Here is a 24,459-nt window from a genome sequence, read left to right as displayed (position 1 = left end):
CTCACCCTCTCTCTACCCCTCTTTCCTGTCTGCCTACTGTCAAAAATAAAGGCAACTAGTGCCGAAAAAATATCTTTTAAAAAAAAAAAAAAACAACAAAAAACATGTACTTTGATGCACTTTTGAGTTTAATATTAAACAATCAGACAAAGGTTAATGAATATGGAGGACCATTACTGCCATAATTGAAATTACATACAGAAATTAATAAATTACAGTCAATTATTGGGCCAAAAATTAGCAGGACCTTAAAATTAGAGTGCCATTAAATATGAACAAGACAATAAAAATAATAAATGTATTCAATATTTCATCAATTAGTGAGCTATACATTTTTATTTCAATTTAATCTTTAACTTTTGTAATTTATCTATTTGCGTTTTTTATTTGAACCTCCAATTTCCACTTATACCTTTTTCTAGAATTCTAATTTTCCTTTATTAAACAAAAGTGAATTTTCTTCTTTTATTTTTCCTAGCTCTTTTATTTCTTTTATATTTTTAACCACTAAAATTTATTTAAAACATGTTTTTCTTCCTCAAAAATATATTTTTCCAAATAATTTTACTGTCCTTTAATTTCTTAAGCACTGATATTTTCTCCTCTAATATATCCCTGTTTTATTTACTTACCCAATGGATTCTGGCATTCAAGGACGAGCAAAATCACCCTTGAATGACATTTTACTTTAATAAGATTATTAATATGATGACAGATATTGGTCATATTTACCAGACTTTATTTCTGAAAAATATATAGCTGAGTCTTTTCAAGAAGTATAATTAGAAATGTTTAAAGATGCAAATTTAACATTAAAGTTCATAAAATGTTTACTCTGGTTAGATTGGGAATACAGTTAGTCACTGAGGCATGATTTATTTTGAATGTGGGTCCGTAAACGTGAATGCCTCTTACTACTTTGGCAGACTGAAATATTCTCTCAGAGTAAACAGGATACAGAAAACTATTCCGACTAACAGCGCCATCTCCCACTAAATCCACAACGCTCCTGACTTCTTTAGCAACAACATGACAGATGTTAGCAGCTGCTAGCTCCTTTTCAGAACCAGGCAGCAATGAGACTCAGCACCTACTTCTTCTATTGGCTTGACCTCAGCCAATTGGAGAGAAGCTTAGGTGGTGACGGTGTTCCAAAGACCGCCCCCTCTATCTCTGTCCCACTGAGTTCCATTTAACATTTCCAGCAGCATGTTGAGGACTACAAGTATGGAGGGCCAAAAGGGACAGAATTAAATAAATATATCATTATAGAAATAAATGTACCATGTATTTATTTAATAAATCATTAAATAATTAAATATACAATTAAATTATGAAATGCATAATAAAATAGTTAAATGTCCTATTAAATAAACCTTTTAAATTATTTAATTAATAAATTGACGGTCATCATGAATTAATTTAAAATGTCAACTTCACCCATCAAACTCAGTGGGCGGGATTAGGCCAGCTCCTCATCAAACACTGACATCCGATTGGCTGCTTCACACAGCACGTCAAGACAGCTTCCTCCATAGAAATTAACCTCAAAAATTAACCACATATAAATTAACCTCAGTCATAGCAAATTTGCTATGACTGAGGTTAATGTCTTCCCTGAAAAGTGCAGAAATAACTCCAATAACTTCAAGGAATTGTTAAAATATTTTTCCCACAAACATTTGGTCAGCAACTTCAGCTTCTACACTCAGGGAAATCTGTTAGGTAAGAAATAAAAGGGCACTAAAACGAAGAAGAAAAAAAACATTAAATATATTTTGTTGGTAAAAAAAGATAAATAAATAAAGATTCTGGGAAAAATAAAACAGCAAAAAATTCATGTATTAAACAGGAAAAATATAGAGTTCATGAAAAAAAATATGATTAAAAATTGGGAGCTTAAATAAAAGATAAGCGTATATAGATAAATTACAATAGTTAAAAGATTTAAACAGAAATATATATTTATATATGACTGATTTATTATTGAATAAATCTCTTATTACTTTATTGCATTTAATGGCACTCTAATTTATATGTCTAGCTACGTTTTGGCCCTGTAATTATTTTATTAAGTCATTTATTTATTTATGTATGTATTCTTAATTATGGCAGGATTGGTCCTCCATAAATGACATGCTTTGATGCATGGATGGGGATGACTGAAATTCCTTTATTTTCTCTAGGAATCAACTCCACCTTCCTCTTTCAAAACACCTGCTGCAGTTTTTCTTTTTTCTTTTTCTTTTATAGTCTTTAGGAAAAGAAAATATCAGAATTGGCAGGAAAGTCGATATTGGCAAAGAAAAGCTTGGTTGGTACAACTGAAGTTTGGACCTCTTCTTGATAAAATTAGTATAAACATTACACAGCATGGGCATCAACAAACCACAGGAAATACTTCACCCAATCATGGAAACAGCAGCAGAAATGTCTTTGTCACACTCCAACTACAATCAATAAATCCACATAAGAAAATCGAGCTGAAAGCTGTAAAATTGTGTGTTCAGTTTTTGTTGTCCATCATTCAAAACTAATAGCGGACCTCAGGGTAGAGCAAATGACTTCAAACCTATTCGTGGAAGGTACCCTGACGTGTCACATGGAAGTCAGATCTTTCCAAGGAGCTCCATGACAGCGATGGTGGTGCTCTGACCAAAAATGAAGGCTCCACAGATCAGGGTCACAACTCCCCAAATCGTGAGGGTAACTCTGGAAAGCGAACAAAAACCCATCAAAATACACACATTTTACATTTCAAGACTGAGTATAGTGTATTTATCTAGCACAGATGGGTAGTGAAAAAATAACTATTTGACACACAATACAGTAACAATTAAGGTACTTAATTCATCACAACCACAATATAATAGGCTTTTTTTCATTTGCATGCCATCAAGAGTTGGCTTTTAGTTTTTCATACAGCCTCTTGGGGTTCTGAAGAGGTTTGGTTCGGGGTTTCCAATATTATTTATATGTCTTCTGTTTTGGTAGATTAAATGTTGAAACAAAATATTGACAATCATGCCCAGTTGTGGTTAATTTTAGGATTGTATCAAAGCGCTCTAAAGTTTTTTTCAAAAATGTTTCTATAAATGTTTTTGCCAGCATAAGCTTAGATTTCATTTAACTACAAACTACTGCATATGCCAACAGGTGAAGTACAAGTACAATTTTTGCATTGCAATCAGAAATACTTCTTCAATTTGTCTTTTGCAAAACATGGAAAGTGTTCAAGTTTCCATTTTGGTGCAACAAACTTAAATGTTGAAACTAAAGTGAATTACTCTGGAGGTCAGACGCCATTCTCTACCTTTAATGTCTTAGTGACCTATCCACAAGTGATGATGGGATGAAGCAGGAGATGTATACATTTAAAGACATTTCAATATGGTAAAAAAGTTCAATATGTTTTGTAGAAAGTAAAACTCATAGATTAATTACACAGTGAGATATTGAACCCCTTGTTACTTACTAATTTTGAAGATTATGGCTTACAGATAATGAAAACCCAAATTCAGTGTTTGACAATCCTCTCGAGGCTGTGATTATCCCTGATGCTGGTGCACCTTTTCCTACCACACTTTTTTCTTTCACTTCATTATCCGTCCACCATAACCATGAAATTTACAAGAAATAATTGCTTGAAATATTTAACTGAATGCGTAAAGAATCTATATTTGCATCTCCCTTTCTGAAATAAGTGATGAAAGATTTTTTTTCACCAAATTCTAATTTTAAGAGATTTACCTGCAGATGGATATGGACCTCATCTGCAGTAATTAAGGTGCTACTTCAGTCTGTCCATAGAGCTGAGATAAGAAACAAAGCTCTATTTATCTATCTGTCTGTCTGTCAACCCTCCCAAATCTCAGCTTTAGTCATGAGATTTGGATCACAACTAGAATAACGAGACATAATTCTTCCTGACACATTCCACTGGAAGGAGTCCAGGGGCTGACCCAGAGCTCACTGAAGGGACTACATATCCCTTACGGCCTGGAATCGGCCTGGGACCTTTGAAGGAAGAGCTGGAAAGGGTTCGGGAAGAGGGTTACCTGGGTTGCCCTTTCGGCAACCTGATAAGCATAAAACAAATGGATGGATGTTTAAACAATCTATCAATAACCTAACAAGACATTGATCACACTGTGATGCAAGTATTGTTCCATAGAAAACACTAATGTCACTCGGGTTTCAGACTACAACTGAAAATGCAATAAAGACAAACATTTCATTTCAGTTTTGGAAAAACATACAAAATATGTGCAAAAAGGGAGGTTAAAATAATGTACTAAAATAAGTTCATACATACACAGATAAGAGACCAAAATAATGTAAATCCAGTATATTTTGCTTTAGTTTTGCCACATTTATCATCATACATGTAAATCATTCCAACAAAATGTAGCTTAAATTAAAAAAACATAGTTTTTTAGTATTTTAGTTCTTTTTCAAACAAGCTGAACAAATTCATTAAATAAGTAGAAATTAATCAAAAAACACAAAATAGAAGGCCAGCTCAACGGCTCGACACAAGTGAATTATTTTTTTGACACACTGAGCAATAAATATTGATGTAGTCACAGGTCGTTTCTCCACACCAGATGTTGGCAGTTTCTGTTATTTGCTAGTTTTAACTCTGCTCATACTGTTCATTTAGGTGATTGTGTTTGGACAGATCTAAACAAATTACATGGACTTACAAGGAATAGGAACAAACAGCTGCTTATAGAAAAGAGCAATTCAGATTAATTCAAATTAGTTAAATACATTAACATATAGATGAAGCTTGTCCTCACCTGGTCTTGCAGGATACTGGCTCAGATCGCATAGCAAACATCAAACAGAGTCCTGTGGAAACAAACACACTTCAACAGAAAACAGCAACAGGTTTTTGTCAATGTGCCTGAACGACAAACTCTACCTGGGAATATAAAGATGAAAAATGCACTGATCCCTCCGATGACACTGATGACCTTACTGATGTCTGGTACAAACATAGCGATGAGCAGCGTTGTCGTTATCCACAGTACAGTCAGAACGTACCGGCTGCGACTTTCGAACTTTGCCATCAACACCCCGCCCCGTCTCCTCACCCGGCTCAGCAGAGGGTCCTGAATCACCGATCTGATGTGTTTGAAATGTGATGTAGTCAAACATAACATTACAAATTATGAGAATTGACAGAGACAAAGGAATGTGTAGAGCAGAGAGAAGTCAGATCAAGTTTGAAGAAAAAGGAAGAAAGCTTCTTATCTACTGGAGAATTTTCTCTCTGCTTTAGAGAGTGATTCAAAAAAAAAGAAAATATTCAGTGAGCAGAAGTTGTATGGACATAAAGGTCCTTGTTGGCCTCCACAATCACCAGATCTCAGTCCAATAAAGCACCTTTGGGATGTGGTAAACGGGGAGATTAGAATCATGAATGTGCAAGCAACAATTTTACAGCAGCTTTGTGATGCTACTATGTCAATATGGACCAAAACCTTTGAGGAATGTTTCCGACACCCTGTTAGATCTATGCCGAGACAAATCAAGACGGTTCTGAAGACAAAAGGGAGTACAACCATGTACAGGGAAGGTGTACTTAATAGGGTTGTCACAATACAAAAATTGCAATGAGAAAAAGTAGTCGATACTCGATATGATTTTGATTCTGCTGACACGTTTTGGAAAGCACAGAGTTCTTATAGGGTAGAAATCAGAAAACTATAAACAATTATTATATGACAAAAGGTTCCACATCTTAATTAGGGCAGAACCAATAGGTAGCAGGCAATTTAGCATCCATTTATAAAAAAAGAAGAGTTGCTTTCTTGGATAGCAAAACAGTAGGCAAGATAGCCCTTAGAATTATTGATACCCCTTATGGTAGTATGCACCTTGGACTCAGTTGTGTAATTCATTTGGGAAAAAAAAAATTTTTTTACAGTGTAAACAATAATCTGATCCATGAAAATGTATTCAGCAGCTCTGTTTTTTTTTACTTTGGTGATCAACTAAAGTCAGGGTGGTTTATCAAGGGTTCTGACTAGTTCCCACTCCAATTGTCAGCAATAGGGTCCACCTTTTGTTAATATTCATTTGTTTTATATTTCACTATTTTCTTATCTATTAAACAAAGGAGTAACAAGCAGGTCATTTTCCCACTTTGTTCTTAAAAGAGCTGTCTACTGCTGGATATTTCCCACCCATAGTGGGACAAGGTCATTGCATCGTGGACGGCAGGTAGGTAAACATCTTGACGGGGGATAATACCAACTATGAACACACTATAGGGTGATCAGCAGGTAATTAACATTTAAAAGTATAAAGTTAGCTTATGCTGTCCAGGTTTCTTCCCTATTGCAGAAACAGGAGCTTTACTGACCTGTTCAAATTCCTCTTAAAACACCAGAGCATTGGTCTTTAAGATGCTTTAATAACTGTCTTGTGTGAGACAAGTGAAAGAGCTTTGAAACTATTTAAAATACCTTGAATGGTCTGGATAGGTTTGAGCTGAAGTTATGATCTTGAATGTGTGCTAAACTGAAGCCAACTCTTGCATGAGAACCCTCAGAGCACCGTCTATTACAGGTAAGACACAGATTACTCATAACTACTCCACACATTCCCACAAAAATAGGATATTATATATATATAACCTGAACCCACAGGAAGAACTTTCTACCAGGGCCATGAATCTGTAAAACTTGTAGGAAGTAGAACCTCAACATCTCTACAAATACAATATTTTTGGCTAAACTGTTTTTCTATGAATACCATTCATTTTGTATTATGTTATGGTGCAACAATGTACAAAATCATACATCTTTATTCATTTTTAGCCTAGTTTTGAATTTTTGGCATATTGTTTATATATTTATTTTTTGTTCTTCTAAATTCAACATTTTTTTATTTTATTTTATTTTTATCTTTATGGTGTTTCAATTGTGACTACGTTGTGATTTATCCTTTTATGCAACCCTGGGACAAGAACTTCTCGATTTTATACCACTGCAGTTTGTTTTTTTCTTACATCACTGTTTAAGGCTTCTCAGACAGACCATACACCTTGAGGTTTATTATTTGAAGTAATTATCAATAATCTACTCCTTCTCATGCATAGAAACTTGGTTATGAGACTCCAGTAAATAATATAAGACAAGGCCAAGGAGGGATCAGAATCACAGTTAATGAAAACAGGCTAGAATAAAATCTTAAATAGGCAGAAAAAGAGTCAAAGAAATTGAGATGAATAAAGTCGTGTCTCATCACTTTGCCAGCTGAGTATCTTTTTTCAGCTGCTAAAAGGTGTACCATGCGGGAGAACAACTTTTCATCATAGCTGTGAGACAACAGTAGAACTGAATTTGACCCGATTTAAAAGCAGCATGCTGACCTGCCCAGCAGCACAATGATGGGGTAGATGGTGATGATGGACACGCCAAATAGCAGCCTGGCAAAGAGCATCAGTTTGTCATAGCTGGAGTATGACATTAAAATATCCGGATCCACAGCCTTTCCAAATGTCAGGTATCCGTAAACCCCTACAGCAGAAACAAAAGAAAGACGCTCCAACTTCACTGCTGTGTCAAGATAAAACAAATCCACACTGGCAAATCAGAAGGTGGTCTGACCTGTGAGGGAGTAAATGATGAGACAGATGATCATTGTGACCACAGAGATTAAGGCCCAGTGAGAGAGCCGCTGGTTCTCCATGCTGCTGTAGATAGCGATGGACGCCTCGTGGCACTACAACAAAAATAAAAAACTCACATCATGTTATGCTTAACACTCAGCAGAAGACTCGTTATTGGTCACAATAACTAGGATGAACATCCAGAATGGTTCCATTTTTTTAACTATCTGCAGAAGAGCTGAACCGAAGAGCAAAACTCCCCAGCCTGTTAAAATTAAATAACATTCAATCAACTGTAGCAGCGGTTGCCCCTTTTATGGCAGAAAAAAATTGCCTGGTCAGGTTTTTAATTCAAGAGGCAGATTCAAATAAGAAATAAAGTTTAATTAGCCCTTGTCCTTACTAGTTTAAGCTCATACTAAAACATTTTAAATGAATCACCAACCTGTAACCGAATATAGTTGATTTAACATAATTATGTTACATTATCTAAAGCGTTTCGATTAAATCCCACTCAATAAGTGATACCTGCAGCGTAGTAACGTGAACTATGTAATACAAGAGAATAGGTGATTGTAATTACTTTCCAAGATATTCAATTTGTTATAATAGGAAACAGTTTTAGGTCAACAGCACTGCTTTCTTTCCTTCAGGGACAGCACTTGAAGAGCATAAGATAAAATTGTGTTGCTGATGTGATTCTAGCATGAAGTGGGGAGTTAAATGAAAGCTCAGAGTTCAACAATATGTCAGAGTTAAACCATCAGATTTCAGGATTCCCACTCTTGTCCCAGCTGCCATCAGCGGTTTTAAACCTGCCTTCCGATGCGTACCTTCCACTCGATCAGGGCCTCATCAGCTCTCTTTTCAACCCTCTGCACTGCAATCACTTTCCTTGGGGAAGTGTTGGTGTGAGAAGAAACATATCAATCCAGTCGCACTTTCCTTTGCCTTTATTAGATCCCACTGACAGCAGCCTTCAGGGGTTACAAGGGCAAGTTGGGCAGTTGCACATAAATCAGTCGTAGTTCAGACTGACAGAATGAGCTCTGAGCTCACACTCTGTGATATTAAACATTGCAAAGTTGGCAGAGAAGGTCAACCTGCTAACCTTTACGCTGTATGGAAACGCACTCTTCTGAGAAAGCACCAACTTCCAAATCAATATACACTGAAGCTGAAGAGTTCAGCCTCTATTATGGTTTAAGAAAAGTCAGATTCATTATGTTGCCCTGCAATGGATCAGTGACCTGTCCAGGGTGTACCCTGCCTCTCGCCTGTCGACTACTGGACATAGGCACCAGCTCCCCCGTGACCCACTATGGAATAGGCGGTATAGAAGACGAGTGAATGAATGAAGATTCATACAGGTGCATCTCAATAAATTTGAATGTCAAAGTCATTGTATTTCTGTGTTAAATTAAAACAGCCAATAAAAACCCACAATTTAGTTTTTCAGACTTTTTTTTATATTATAACACTAATAAAAAACAAAACTGTATTAAAAGAACTGCAATCGTATTGTCTACACAATCATGTGGAAGACTGCAGACAGTCACCAGCAACCTCAGTGAGCCACAAAAAGACACTGATACACAAGCTGGCTGTTCAGAAAGCTATATCCAAGCATATTAATGGAAAGTTGAGTGGAAAGAAAACATCTGGTAAAAATGCACAAGCAACAAGAATGTCTGTACCAGGAGCTAAGGAGAAAATGGCCTGAATGTTGCTCAGTGGTCCAAAGTGCTCTTTTCAAACAAAAGTAAATAGTTGTTAATAGTAGATAGTGAGAAATTAAATAATTAATTAATGTTTAATTTGAACTTGTCAAAGTCTAAAGGAAGACTGGAGAGGCACAGAATCATAGATACTTGGAGTCCATTGTGAAATTTTAATTGATGATTTGAGGAGCCATGTCTTTTCTTTTAAATGAAAGTAAGACTAAAGTCATCAGCTTTGGTAAATGCATTTCTCTTGACAGTCTTGGCCTCTTGGCTTTATACAGCAGCTCTGCTGTCAGGATTTTGGGTGTTATTTTTTATAGTGTCTTTAAAAATCAGACAAACAGATAAAACATAGTTGTGAAATAAATGTTTCCCAACTAAGACCAATTGCCAAGGTAAAGTCATATCTCCTGACCAAACACCTTGAAAAAGTGATTCATGCTTTTATTACTTCTCGGTTGGATTAATGTAAGGCTTTCAATGCTGGTTTAGATAAATAGTATCTGCATTGCTTATAAGCTGTCTGGAACGCATCAGCTCGTCATTTAACTGGTACTAAAAAAACATGAACACATATCTCTAGTTCTGGTTTCTCTCCGTTAGCTTCCTGTTCGTTTTATGCTTGCTTTTAAAATTTTAAAAGGTTTGGCTTCATCACACCTAAGTGATTTCCTTAACATTCACACACCAGTAAGATCACTTTGGCCTACCAGTTTCTCAGTTTCTTGAGCAAAGTTTGAAATTATTTTATGCTGTTAGTTTTGATGTATTTATTTTAACTTTGTTTTTAATATTAATGTTGTAGAAGTACTGAATTGGTCAACTTTTGTTGTTTTATTGTCTTAACTCCTCCAAGCCCAAGCCACCTCAACTGGCTCCTCCACATCGAGAGGAGCCAGTTGAGGTGGCTCGGGCATCTATACCGGATCCCTCCTGGACGCCTTCCTCGGGAGATGTTCCAGGCACGTCCCACCGGGAGGAGGCCCAGGGGACGGCCCAGGACACGCTGGAGGGACTATGTCTCTCGGCTGGCCTGGGAACGCCTTGGGCTCCCCCCCGGAGGAGCTGAAAGAAGTGTCTGGGGAAAGGGACGTCTGGGCGTTTCTGCTGAGTCTGCTGCCCCCGCGACCCGGTCCCAGATAAAGCGGAAGACGACGACGACTTGTCCATGCATTTGTTACTTCAAGGCTGGACTATTGTAATTCTTTACTATCAGGATGTCCACAAAATGCAGTTAAAAGCCTTCAGCTGATTCAAAATGTTGCAGCAAGAGTTCTGATGAAAATTAAAAAGATAGATCATATTTCTCCTACTTTAGCTTCCCTTCATTGGCTCCCTGTTAAATCAAGAATAGAATTTAAATTTCTCCTCCTCACATATAAAGTCCTTAATGATTTATCTCCATCATACAACAGAGATCTGATTGTTCCATATGTTCCTAACAGAGCACTTCGTTCTCAGACTGCAGGTTTACTGGTGGTTCCTAGAGTCTCTAGAAGTAGAATGGGAGGCAGATCCTTTAGTTATCAGGCTCCTCTCCTGTGGAACCAGCTCCCAGTTTTAGTCCGTGAGGCAGACACCCTGTCTACTTTTAAGGCTAGTCTTAAAACTTTCCTTTTTGATAAAGCTTATAGTTAGAGTGGCTTAGGTTATCCTGAGCTATCTTCCTTATTTTTTCCGTCTTCATCGCTCCCTGTTGGATGGAGTGAGGGGGAGTCAGGTTTAGCCTAAACCGACTTAGTTTTGGTTGAGGTGCAAACACACCCTCCATTTCTGCTACCTGTATGACCCCCTCTCTTTTCCAAATGATTATGGTCAATCTGACAGAGAGAGGTATCCCAATCGTTGTGGTTTTTAGTATAACAACGGCCATCAGTGGGCTCTAGATGGACAAACTGTCTACTTTTAAGGCTAGGCTTAAAATGTTCCTTTTTGATAAAGCTTATAGTTAGAGTGGCTTAGGTTATCCTGAGCTATCTCTGTAGTTATGCTGCTATAGGCTTAGGCTGCTGGAGGACATAATGACCACTTTCACCCTCTTCGCTACATTCTCACACTACTCTCCAATTTTGCATTATTTGCTGTTATTTCAGCTTTTAACTTTGTTCTCTCTTTTCTCTTCCTAGAAGCTACTCCTGGCCTGACTCTGTGTCTACCTGTGACACCTTTCTGGAGAGGGGCAACATCCAAGCTTCTGCTGGCAACAACTTAATGCTCACCCACTACCGTTGACCCACATGGGCCTGTCTTTCAGTGTTTAACCCTTTCTCTCTCCTAGACTGTAACAAACTCTATGTGCTCTCTTTCAGACTCTATCCTTGAAAACTGGCTCAGAGTTTATCTGTTCTTTCTTTCTAGGTGAAACGACTAAAGGAGCTACATCCATTAACATTTACTTTTCCTTCCCATAGAAAGTACTCCTGGATCAGTGCTTCTTTGTTCTCTTTGTGTCTCTGCTCTGTTCTCTCAAACCCCCAGTCGGTTGTGGCAGATGGCCGCTCACACTGAGCCTGGTTCTGCTGGAGGTTTCTTCCTGTTAAAAGGGAGTTTTTCCTCTCCACTGTCGCTACATGCATGCTCAGTATGAGGGATTGCTGCAAAGTCAACGCCAGTGACTGTCCACTGTCTCTACAAGCTCATCAGGAAGGAGGGAATACTGCAAGTCACTGACTGGATGCAATCTGCTGGGTTTCCTTAAACAGAAAAACATTTTATCCAATTTGAATAAATAGCTGAATCTGACTGCAATCTTCAATGTTTAGGATTAATTGGAATGTATGTACCTGACTGTTGTGAAGTGCCTTGAGACGACATGTGTTGTGAATTGGCGCTATATAAATAAACTGAATTGAATTGAATTATTGTGCTTTATAAACAGACATTTGCTGATGTTGGTCCAGGTTGTTCGGTTTTATCAAGCCCAAAACCTGCACAGTCATCCACCATGAAACTTTATAAAAAACTCTGATCCCCTAAAGATCATGGAGGTCTCCCGTATGAATGGAGCTAGAACTTCAGAAAGAAACACAGCTGAGCAGAGAAGAACAAACTGAAAGTTAAAAACATCAACTATGTATGTACTTCTAACTAATCTTTCATATGGATGCTGAAGAGTTTTATTTGAAAAACAAATGCTGTGTTTGAGCATGCGTTTTAAATATTGCAAGTTATAAAATGAATTTTAATTCCTAAAAGACAAACTAAAAATCTTAGGAAAAGATTACCCTGATGGACATTTACTGTTAAAACTGTTCACATAGATTGCTTCAAATGAAATTACCTTTATTAATTTTAGGAGTACAGAGACAGGAGAAAGCTCCTGCATGAGTGACTTGAGTAAAAACATATTACATCAGGGTGCAAACACTGCTGTTTAGGGTCAGTTAGTTATATTGCATGCATTTAGGTTTACTTACTATTACAGAACACATAGTAATCCACAGTTTTGCAACACCATGATGCTGACATGGTAAACATCTCAAATGGTCTCTCAAAAGCTAAAACAAATTATTTCACTCACCTGGAAACCAAAGCAGATGGTCGGGATCATGCTGAACATCGAGGCCCAGGAGCTGATTCTGCGCACACGTAAAGAAGACCCACTTTTATCTGAAGTTTTCTGAAGTTTTACAAATGTTCTAAGCAGCAAATGTAGTGAAGTTCATCTATACAGCCATGCATCATCTTCTACTTGTTCGAAATCGGGTCGCCAGAGTGACATCTCTCTCCCTAGCAAGACTCTCCAACACATTCTGGGGGATCCCAATGCCTTCTGAGACCAGAAGGGATATGTAAGTCCCTCTAGCGAGTTATGCGTCTTCCCCGGGTTCACCTACCAGGATCTCGTTCTTTCAGTCATGATCCATATCTCATGATCATAAGTGAGGGTTGAAATGTAGACAGAGTAATAAATCAAGAGCTTTGCTTTATTACTGCAGTATTTACATTAATCCAGACAAAGCCCCAATCCTTCTGTCATTCTCAAGCTCCATCCTACCATAACTCGTAAACAAGACACTTCGATGCATGACCCCCAACCCAGGGAAGCAGTCTATCTTTTTCTGATCGAGAACCATGGTCATTGCTCCAAACCACAGTTAACGTCATGTCGTGAAAAAACGAACAGCACCAAAATTCTGATAAAGGAAAAAGAAAGACCCAGAGGTTCCCAAACTAGACACCCTTGTCTCAGCAACAAAGCCTTGAGATCCCATCCATGAACACAGACAGGATCAGTGACAAGGGACAGTCCTCGTGGAGTCCAGCATTTAGTGATATCTCACAACTGAAATCACCCTCATTGTAATGGATAAATCATTGATCCAGAGACTTTAAAGAAACAGTGATGTTTGATTTAGATTCAGAAGAGAATCAAAATAATTAGCTCAAAGAATGGATCTGCTTCGCATACCCGCTTGAGTAGAGAGGGGCTTTGTGATCTGCAACAGTTGGCATGGTGCAGTACTTGATGATTATGGCTACGCTCAGGTAGGTTGCAGCCAGGGTACCCAGAACACTATGACAGGACAAAGACAAACAGTTTTAGACTGGCAGTACTAAATAGTTCATCATTGGTTAATTCTTTCCATTGTTTTAACTGGTAGCTCTGTTGTTGCTGCACATTTGCAGTCAGTCAAGCCGGATGCAACAGCTCATTAAGGTCAGGAGGCACTCCTACCTGCAGATTTATTTGCAGAGTTAGACTTGTGCAAGTATTTGTTTTTGATTTGCAAATTACAGACTTTATTACAACAATGACGTTTGCTGTATGCATATGGTGTGAATACTACAGCAAGGCACTGTATCAGAGGGCAGCCAGCAGGTGACAAAAAATAAACATTATGTAAATGAATGCAGATGTTCCTGGAAATTGTTACGTTTGATAAGTAATAAAGATTCGTCAGCAGGGGGCTTTAGCTTTTGATTCCTGTTGCAAAAGAAAGCCATTTATTTTGTCCTGAAGAAGAGAAAATTACTTAAAAACTGGACAAATCAACCTGGTGTATTTCTGGATGCTGATCTCCTTGGAGATGGACATTGGCATGATGAGGAAGATGCAGAGCACAACCAGGGCAAATCGGTGGTCAGTGTAAAAGTGATAGGGCATCTCGGATTTTGGCATAGCGGTCACCAGCTCGTACAGAGTTTCACACACTAATGGACAGAAACAAGAACAAACCAAAAGAACAGTTTAGGAGGCATGTTTAATTAAGATGTTCATTTTGTGTGTCTGATAAACATGGTTAGAATTAATAATAACAGCAAAGATTACTTTCTGATCTCCTTTATTTGGAATTTCTCTGATGCCATTATTTCATTGTGCCTTGGCAAATATAGACATATCAGACGCTTTTCTCCTAAGCTCCCTGCTTGCTTGCATTCTTTTAATCCTAACTTTTTATCTCTTAGCCAAAATTACAGAAATATTTAACTAAAACTACTTCTAACCAGCGACTCCCAAAGATTATTATTTTTATTTTTTTCTAAAGGATTTTGATGTTTTTATAATCGAACTCAAAAGAAGGACAAGTTGACGCCAGCTAATCGCCACAAAATGCCTCCCTTCACCACAGAGGACTTCGACAAACTTTTACAGCAATTGGCTGTTTTGGAGATGAAAATCCATCGACTAGAAGTGAATGTGGAGGTGAATATGGGGTACAACAATGATTCAACTCTGCCTGTGATCCCAAACAGTGACAGCCAGCTCAACAACTCAGCCGGCAATCAGAACACTGAGAATAAACCTACCAGCAGACCCTCCTGGCATGTTTTAGGCGCATGCCCAAAAAACTCAAGGTGGACGACTCACTGGAAGATCTCAGCAATTAAATAAATTAGAATGGCCAGAATTACAGAGAAATGCCCCCGTTTCCCCTGGGAAAAGGAGACTTCGACAGCGAGCTGCTGTAACAACAACTGATAGGAGTGAGACAGCTGGAAATAATGGAGTTCCCTCCAAAACAGATTTGCTTCACTACAGAATGAAAACCAGGAAAATGATCCATCTTCTGAGAACAATAGAAGGTTTGAGAACAACCTTCATTCTAAACAGTCTTCTCCTAAATTGCCAGAGGAAAGTACCCCACCAGACCAAGAACCCTAATAGTGGGCAACACAGCTGTGGATGGGATTAAAAACTTCTGCAACAAGAAAAACACAGAAGTTATGATTGGTACCAGTAACGTGTTTTCCGATATCTCAGAGAATATTCTTGCAATCACAGAAAAGCGCCCGTCTCTAGAAAACCTTATTATACACTGTGGAGCCATGGATGACGTGGCTAAGAAAAAATCAGAAGGACTTATCAAGTCCAGTACCAAAATTTCCCAATTTCACCAAATAAACTACAAAAACTTAGAACAAATCGTACAGCAACTAAGTTCTTCTTCCTGCTGTCTCGATGTTTTACCCACAGCTTTCCTTAATAAAGCTTTGCCTGTAATAACATCTGATTTAACTCAAATAATAAACGCGTCCCTTTGGTCAGGTGTTTTCCCCCAGGCCCTAAAAACAGCAATTATCTAACCTCTATTGAAAAAGAGCAACTTGGACAAGCTGCTACTACAGAACTACAGGCCTATATCAAACCTCCGCTTCATCAGTAAGATAATTGAAAAAGCTGTGTTTCAGCAGTTAAACAACTTCCTAACAATGACCAGCTGCTTCGATGTCTTCTAGTCAGTCTTCCTGCTCACCACAGTGCAGAGACTGCTCTTGTCAAGGTGTTCAATGACATCCGTATAAATGCAGACTGTGGAAGAACGACAGTGCTGGTATTATTGGACCTTAGTGCAGCATTCGACACTGTTGATCACTCCATTTTAATAGAGCGCCTGGAAAACTGGGTCAGCCTTTCTGGTACAGCATTCAATTGGTTTAAATCCTACTTGAAGGACAGGGACTTTTTTGTGTCAATAGGTAACTTTACATCTGAGAGCACAAAAATCACATGTGGCGTTCCCCAAGGGTCCATCTTAGGGCCCCTCGTATTCAATATCTACATGCTCCCCCTAACTCAGATTTTAATAAACAACAACGTAAGTTATAACTATGCAGACGACACAGAGCTATACGTTACGATGTCACCAGGTGACTATGAACCCATTCAAGCGCTGGGTAAATGCTTAGAAGAAATCAATGCATGGATGGGCCAACATTTTCTTCAGCTGAATCAAAACAAAACTGAAGTAATAATGTTTGGACCAATAGAAGAGCGTTTAAAAGTTAGCACACAGCTTCAGTTAATATAGCTAGAAACCACCAGTCAGGCTCGAAACCTTGGTGTAGTGATGGACTCAGATATGAACCTTCAGAGGCACATAAAGGTAGTAACAAGGTCGGCCTTCTATCACCTAAAGAACATCTCCAGGTTTAAAGGACTAACAGCAGGACCTTGAAAAACTAATTCAAGCGTTCATCTTTAGTAGAATTGATTACTGCAACGGTGTCTTCACAGGTCTGCCTAAAAAGTTGATCAGACAGCTGCAGTTGATCCAGAACGCTGCTGCCCACGTCCTCACTAGAACTAAGAAAGTGGAGCACATCAGCCCAGTTCTAAAGTCCCTACACTGGCTCCCTGTAGCTCAGAGAATAGACGTTAAAATACTTCTGTTAGTCTATAAATCACTGAATGGTTTAGCACCAAAATACATTACAATTCAATTCAATTCAAAGATACTTTATTGATCCCCGAGGGGAAATTAGAATTCCAGTACAGACTTGTTGTCAGTGTATCAACCACCCAGACCTCTCAGGTTTTCTGGCTCAAATCTACTCTGCATACCCAGAACCAGAACCAAACATGGAGAAGCAGCTTTTAGTTCTTATGCTCCACTAATCTGGAATAAACTCCCAGAAAACTGTAAAAGCACCGAAACCCTAAGTTGCTTTAAATCAAGATTAAAAACTTATTTGTTTAGAGTGGCCTTTGAAAGGGTTATTTAAAAACATTATTAGTTATGTTTTCAGTCCAATTTTCCTTCCATTTTCTTATCCATCATTCTATTCTCTTTATTGTTTTTTAATTACCTCTGTTTTTTGATTTTCTGTATTATTGTAATGTTTTTCCTTATGCACAGCGCCTTGAGTGTCTTGTTGCTGAAAAGCGCCAAATAAATAAACTTGACATAAGATTTGCTCAATGATATTGAATGATTATCTGAACACTGCATTTGGTCCAAAATAAAGAAATAAAGAAGGCAAAAGAAAATCTAATGCAAGTTATATTTAATGTGGACATGGTAGAAATGGCTGATTTATAAAATCTCACATGCATGTTTTTCAGGCACCCCAGTTAAGTATACACAGAGATAATTTAGCCCCATTGGCACCAGATCAAATTTTAAATTATGTGAATAAAAAACAAAAGAGTTAAACCAGTGTCTAAATGCCCCCGTTCTTCCAGAAAGATGCACCCATACAAATAACTGAAATGGCTGAAAGTCATACAAACACGTGTTCCTATTTCATTATTTAAAGAATTACAGTTATACCATGTTTCACATTTAAGATAAATTGTCTTTTCACTTGCTGATGATGCCGTCATATTCCAAGATCATAAGGATTGGCATCATACAGGTCAATCTAAAAAACAAAACTATAGAATAGTGTGTAAAGTTCAATATTTTTATCACTCATTTAGAAAGTGAAAATCATTATATAGCTTCATTATACATATTGAAATATTTCTTTTTTGATGATTATTTAAATATTTTGAAACAAATATTATTGGAAATATTAGAAACTCCTGGTGCACATCCTAATCAGCGAAATAACTCAAAAGACCTGCAAAGGTTTCCTGAGCCTCTAAAGGTCTCAGTCTGGATCGTAGGCTACACATTCATGGGTAAGACTGCTGCCTGGACAGATGTCCAGACGACAGTCAGTGACACCATAGAAAGTTGGGTGGAAGAAAGACGTGTGGTAGGATATGGTGCACTGGTAGCAGGGATAGCTTTAAGAGGATGTTCGAGCAAAACCCATTCAAGAATTTGGGGGAGCTTCACAAGGAGTAGACTGAGGCTGGAGTCAGAGCATGAAGAGCCATCACACACAGACAAATCCTATCCTGAACCAGAGACATCAGAAGCGTTTTACCCGGGCAGTGTGAAGTTTCCACAGTCATTGTTGATTTTGGAAGCCATGCCATCTGCTGCTGTCGGTCCACTGTGTTTTCAGGAAATTCTAGAGCGCTTCATGCTTCCTTCTGCTGATGAGCTTTATGGAGATGCTCATTTCATTTTCCAGCAGGGCTTAGCAGATATTGAATTTTGGGTATGCATTATCTATAAGCCATAATCATCTAAATGACCGTATGTAATGAACCTATATGAGTTTCGCTTTCTGAAATGAGTCACAAAACATACTGAAATTTGTCACGATATTTTATGAGTCAAACCTGTACTTGTTCAGGAAGCATCCGTTTGATCAATTCAATTCAGTTTTATTTATATAGCGCCAATTCACAACACGTCATCTCAAGGCACTTTACAAAGGGTTTGGAATGGTGCGGGGTTGTTGGGGAGGTTAGATTAAACTACTGAGTGTTAGAGTTTGGACATTTTAGAATGGGCTATGTGTAGGGGTACTAAGTAAAACAATAAACTGATAAAGTTTGTCCATCTAGAGCCCACTGGAGGCCATTGTTATACTAAAAACCACAAGAGTTGGGGGTACCTCTATCTGTCAGACTGATTACAACCATTGGATAAGGGAAGGGGTCGCACAGGTAGCAGAAATGGAGGGTATGTTTGCACCTCAAATATAACTGAGCCTAAACCGGCTCCGTTACCCAAAATTCAATATCAGCTAATGATTACTGCACAGTCTTAACCTCAGTGAACTTTAGCCCAATTGGAAATCTATTCAACTTGAGTAAATAAATGCAAGGATTCAATCAACAGAGGATAGTAGCAAACAAAAGAATGCATCTGAATGAAAAAGCATATTGTGACAATAAGCTCACTGATACAAGTGTATTTCTGTCAAAATTATAAATGAAATTGTCCCACAAATGCTATGAGAAAATCCAGTATATGTCAAATTTGTGAAACTTTGCAGACATCCACAAGGGGAAGACAAAAAGCAACACTGTGCAGCTTTTACACAGGTAGAAAGAGTTACGCTTGACCCTTCCCTTCTGTAGTACAGCTGGTCCTAAGACCAAAACCTCCAAGGGTCTTTTGGACCATGAATTGTGCAAATTAGAAACCTATTTTAAGTACTGTGGTAGGTTAAATATTCCTTTACAAAATGACATAAGCTGACTTATATAAAGACTGGGAGGGACCTGACAATAGCTGTGTAACTTATTGGAAAGTCAACTACATGCAGGAGATTTGTTAAAGAAACATGTAATAGAAAAGCATTTACACATACCTTGTCAATAAGTGACAAAAGTGTGCCAGCTAAATCACAATATAATATGAGCAATAGTATAATCAAAAATAAGAAGGTATACAGTTTTAAACAAGTCGTAAAACAATGTCATATTGTCACCAAACGTGAGGAAAATCACAGATCTGGAGCAAAGCAGTCTTATTACAATCAAACATTTCCTTGTAGTTTGTCAATTTTTAAGATGCCAATTTTTCCCCATCTCTGGTGATAGAAATGCTGAAGTGATGAACAGTGCCACAATAGTTAAGTACCAAGGAAAACAAATTGTAGGGTTGAGAAAACAGTATTTGGAAGGATTGGAGTCAAAGCAAATACACAATATTTATGACATGGAATCACACAAAGGCAATTAGAGACCATCTGGATATTTCATTGAGCTAAATAATGTTAAATAATGAAACTATGAGTTCCAAAGAAAAAGTGTTACAGAAGCATAACAGAATTAAACCGCTCTCATTCCAGTTTATGAGCAAACATTAGTAAAGCTAAAAAAGTGTGGGCTTAGACATCATCTACTCTTTTACTCACACTTTTCCAGCTGGTCATTCACTATGACCAGAAAGGCCACAGAGATCATGAAAAGGTTGAAGACGAAGCAGATCTCACACAGTTGACCAATGGCCCTACCACAGAGCTTCTTCACCACTGCCTGGTAGGTGTACTGGCCACTGATGGACGAGGAATAACCCAGAATGATGAGGCCACTGATCAGGAACACGAGAGAGATCTGAAGGCATGCAAAAATACAGAAGACTGCTACAAAGCCACCACCAAACAAACAAACAAAAAAAACTTAACTTGATTAATCCAATTACTGTTTATGTTCCTCGTCAACCATATTTCTCAGGTAGATTTTGTTAAATATGAAAAAGAAAAACATTTTATAAAAATGTATCATTTTTATGCCTTGTAGTGATAAAGATAAAATTTACAGCAAAAAAAAAAAAAAGAAAAACGTAGAAGGCATCTTTAGATCAAAAACTAACTGTATGTTTAGGTAGATCTACGATCTTTAACCACCATCTCTGTTTTCTGTTTATATTACATGTTGTTAGACTGGGCTTTTTGTGATTAACTGTGTTTAAACTTATATTAGTCATTTACTGGTTATTAACTGTTTGAACTGATTCTAGAGATTCGCTGGTTAGTTTGTGCATCTGCACTGTGTATGTTTTATGGTATTTTATGTAATTTCTCTTTGCATTCATACAATCTTGTTAGAGCTGAGAATCAGAGCAGAATTGTTTTCTCAAGGTCTTCTATCAGTAGGTCTGTTGTAATTAGATATGCGCCTGAGAGTGACACACACGCACTTTTGTAGTGCATTCCAGTGAGCTCTTGTGTGCAAAGGCAGGCTTGTCCACAGTATTAGCATACGGCCAATTAGATTGCAGTGCGGTGCCTGAGTCCAGCCTACTGTGCTAGCTAGGTACCGTAACAATTATTTCAATTACAAACATATCCTAGTCACCTATGGCCAACAGGCCATTGTGCATGATATTCCATTACGCTATAATTATAGCGTTTTTTATTAATGACAAATTGTTATGCTAATTAAGTAGCACAACAAGTATTCTAATTACAAATATGATCTTTAGCAAACCAATTATCTTAAGACATCACGTTACGTCTCTATGCAAACTGATAAGTCAGTATAACACTTTTTTCAAATTATAGATATAACTGTTATGCTAGTTAGCTAACCAGTGTGTGATGCCATTAGGCTACTTTACCACTAGTAAGCAATAATACTAATTCGTAGGTATTTTTTCCCAAATATTGATATGGCAAACAAATATGTAGGTTAACTAGTTAGTTTGCATATGAAGCTAAGTTGCAAGCTAGTTAGCATAAACAATTATTGTAACTATAAATATAACTAATATGGTATTTAGCAGCAAGTAAGCCTAAAATGCCAGTATGCATTCCATGGCATTATGCTAACTAGCAGTTAGTAAAAAAAACACATTTTAATAATAAGATAAATTATCATAGCAGTTAATTTATTAGTTATATGATTCCATTATGCAAACCTATGCAAATGTTCTAATAATTACAGAGACAGCATAACAAACCATCACACTAATTAGCTAGGTAGTTAGCATATTCCTGTAATGAAAAACCTTAACAGGCCAAGACAACATTAAACACAGGGAATGTAGGGGCACCTTCCTGGAGCCTGGCTTAGAGGAGGAACGGAGCTTGCTGCTAAGCCCTTGGTGGTCAAACCCTATTTCATGGAGCTTGGACAGAGGCCACCTCCATGTTAACTAAGTAACTATGGGGAGGGATGTTAAGGTTGGGTGCAGTGTGACCTAGCAGTCGAGAGTGTTGCCCTGGTAGTGCTAATACTCAGCATGTACAACTGCCTTTGGGTATTTCTAGTAAATCTTAATACTGAAAATACTAATTGTTTTATGTCTGTTCTGCAGGCTGCACAGGTTAGCAGCTGAACTACTTAACTATAAAGCCATAGGCTAGGGCTAGAAAACAGGGTTTTTGTGTTGCTAAAACAAGTTAAGCCTTTGCTGCATGATCACCATTCATGCCTCCTTCATAGCAATACACCAGTATACCATCAGTGATTAAATTTGTGTTAAAAAGAGGACAGGTTTATCTGAAATCACCTCTATCCATCTCAAAAAGGTCAAGACAGGGACGCTGTGGCAACCCTTCTGTATCTTGTTTGTGGTTCTTCCATTGTAAAGAAAGCTGGTTGGAGCATTGCTGATCAATATATTGAATATATTGATTTCAACAGGACTCAAAACTGTTTGGAAAGCAGCCTTAGTTAAAGGCCAATAGTCTAGATGGATTTTTTTTGGCTCATTCAAACAGATTTTGTAACTCTCTTAATCTTTAAAATACTTTGTATATCATTAACCACTTCAAAATTATGTGTTTTACACATTATTATTTAAATCTGTTGCAACATTTCAAACATTGGGAGATTTTATCTACTGATACAACGTTGGTAAATTTTTTGAATTCCAAAAACTTCAATAAATGAATGAAATCTTTATTTTGAAAACATGAACAATAAATGTTAACGGTTTAATGTGCTGTTTATGTGGGATTTCAAATATTGAGCTCAAATAATCTTCAAGTTACACAACTTAAATAACAGCCAAAATGTATTAATATTATATGTGAATGTTCGTTTGCCTGCAGAGTGAAAACATCAAGTTATGAAGAGCTTTAAATAAAAATAAGTTGGACCCACTGCATCTTAAAGGCTGGGCAGATATTCTAAAAAGAGCTAAGTAACCAACATTTTTACAAACTTTAACAAGAGCTTAGAGTTAAGTATTAATTTAATCCAAAATTGAGATAACATCTAGTTCAAGAATATTTCAAGTATTCATCCCCAATTTGTAAATAAATCCCTTAGTATTGTGTGACAGACTTAAAAAAGAAACAAGTGTCAGAAAAACTCCTTCAGGGAAATATATTTGAATTCGGTTCTGAAGAAATATCAGGTGAAAGTAATCAGGTTAATTGACCTCGCAGAGCATCGCTCTGTATAGGTAATAAACTCCAAATATCCATGAAGTTACCCGGCCTAGTGACAAACATAACTTTTAAACTAATATGTCATTTCCAACCCTTGAGTGGAAAATATATATCTTTTTTAATTTATCTTACAATGAGAGAGCTCTCACCAGCTCCACGCTGACCGCGCTGCGGATGCCCCCGGATCTCTCGAACGCCCAGGGGAAGTTCAGTAGCCCGGCGCCCAGAGCGGATTTCAGCATGATAAAGACGGCTCCCATGGAGCCCAGCCGGGGCTCCACGTCCAGTGGCGGCTTGGCAGAGGCTGAAGCCAGCAGACTGATACTCTCCTTAGCCAATTCCTCCATTCTCGGACCAACAGAAAACTGCGTGATTCAGTGTCTGCCAGGGGAGCACTCTGAGGACCGACGGCCGGGGCCACTGAGCTGGGTGAGCCCGGGTGGAGGGGAGGGTCGGTCTAACGGCCAGTTGATGCCTTCAGGGGCTGCTCGGAAATATTCATTGCATACCTATGTATAAAACAGATGTATTAGGTAAAACTACCTTAGCGTCTTCAGAAAGTTTGGTAAAGGGGTAGCTAGATGGAGGCCACAAAGGTTATTTGTGGTTATTTGCTAAACTAAAAGCTATTGCAGGCGTTGCAGGAATGTTTTTTGGTAAGTGCTATGCCTGAACTTGAAATTTAGAAGCAACTAAAGTTTTTATCCTTAGTATTTATTCAAACAGCCATATAGGCTAATCTAGTATTTTCAAGTACTCATATACCAAGGATCAACAGTTTTTTTTTTTTGGAAGATTTTAGTGACTTGCTTTCTTTTCTACTAGATACTCTGCAGGATCTGATAAAAGTATTTAAACCCTTCTGTGTTATTCTCTTCTGGCTCCAAGGTTAGGACAGATGGTTCTGTTTAGTCTTACAGAGATGGTTTTTCAACCTTCTCCTATTCACTTGTATGAGATAACATGTATGCCACACTGTGTAAGGTTCCATTTCCATTGTCAACATGTCTAGGACAACAGGTTTCACCTCGTCTCTCTGGGTCTCATGAGAGTTACCTTGAAAACTGTTGTAGCTTATAAGGAGAACCTTTGCTTTGTCTAGGCAGAACAATTTGGCAGCACTACTGAGCGCATCTCCAATACTGTAAAAATCCTTCTCTCTTGCAAGATTAAAATAAAGCTGATTCTGAGTGACAA

The 24,459-nt window shown here is 37.8% G+C and overlaps 1 protein-coding gene across 1 annotated transcript; it reads right to left on the bottom strand.

Moving 5' to 3' along the window:
* Positions 1-107: 107 nt before the first annotated feature.
* Positions 108-23,907, bottom strand: slc38a8a (solute carrier family 38 member 8a). The gene is made up of 10 exons (XM_047381695.1): positions 23,412-23,907; positions 20,278-20,476; positions 14,346-14,502; positions 13,760-13,864; positions 12,869-12,926; positions 7,623-7,737; positions 7,385-7,532; positions 4,928-5,130; positions 4,803-4,854; positions 108-2,712 (listed from the first exon to the last, which is right to left on the bottom strand). The coding sequence occupies exons 1-10, from the start codon at positions 23,607-23,609 to the stop codon at positions 2,610-2,612; spliced, it is 1,338 nt and encodes a 445-aa protein (XP_047237651.1). The 5' UTR covers positions 23,610-23,907; the 3' UTR covers positions 108-2,609.
* Positions 23,908-24,459: the final 552 nt, after the last annotated feature.

The sequence above is a fragment of the Girardinichthys multiradiatus genome, chromosome 2 (genome assembly GCF_021462225.1).
Source record: "Girardinichthys multiradiatus isolate DD_20200921_A chromosome 2, DD_fGirMul_XY1, whole genome shotgun sequence".
NCBI lineage: Eukaryota > Metazoa > Chordata > Actinopteri > Cyprinodontiformes > Goodeidae > Girardinichthys > Girardinichthys multiradiatus.
Note: the sequence above shows the minus strand (reverse complement) of the source record. Positions and strands in the feature narration are given on the sequence as shown.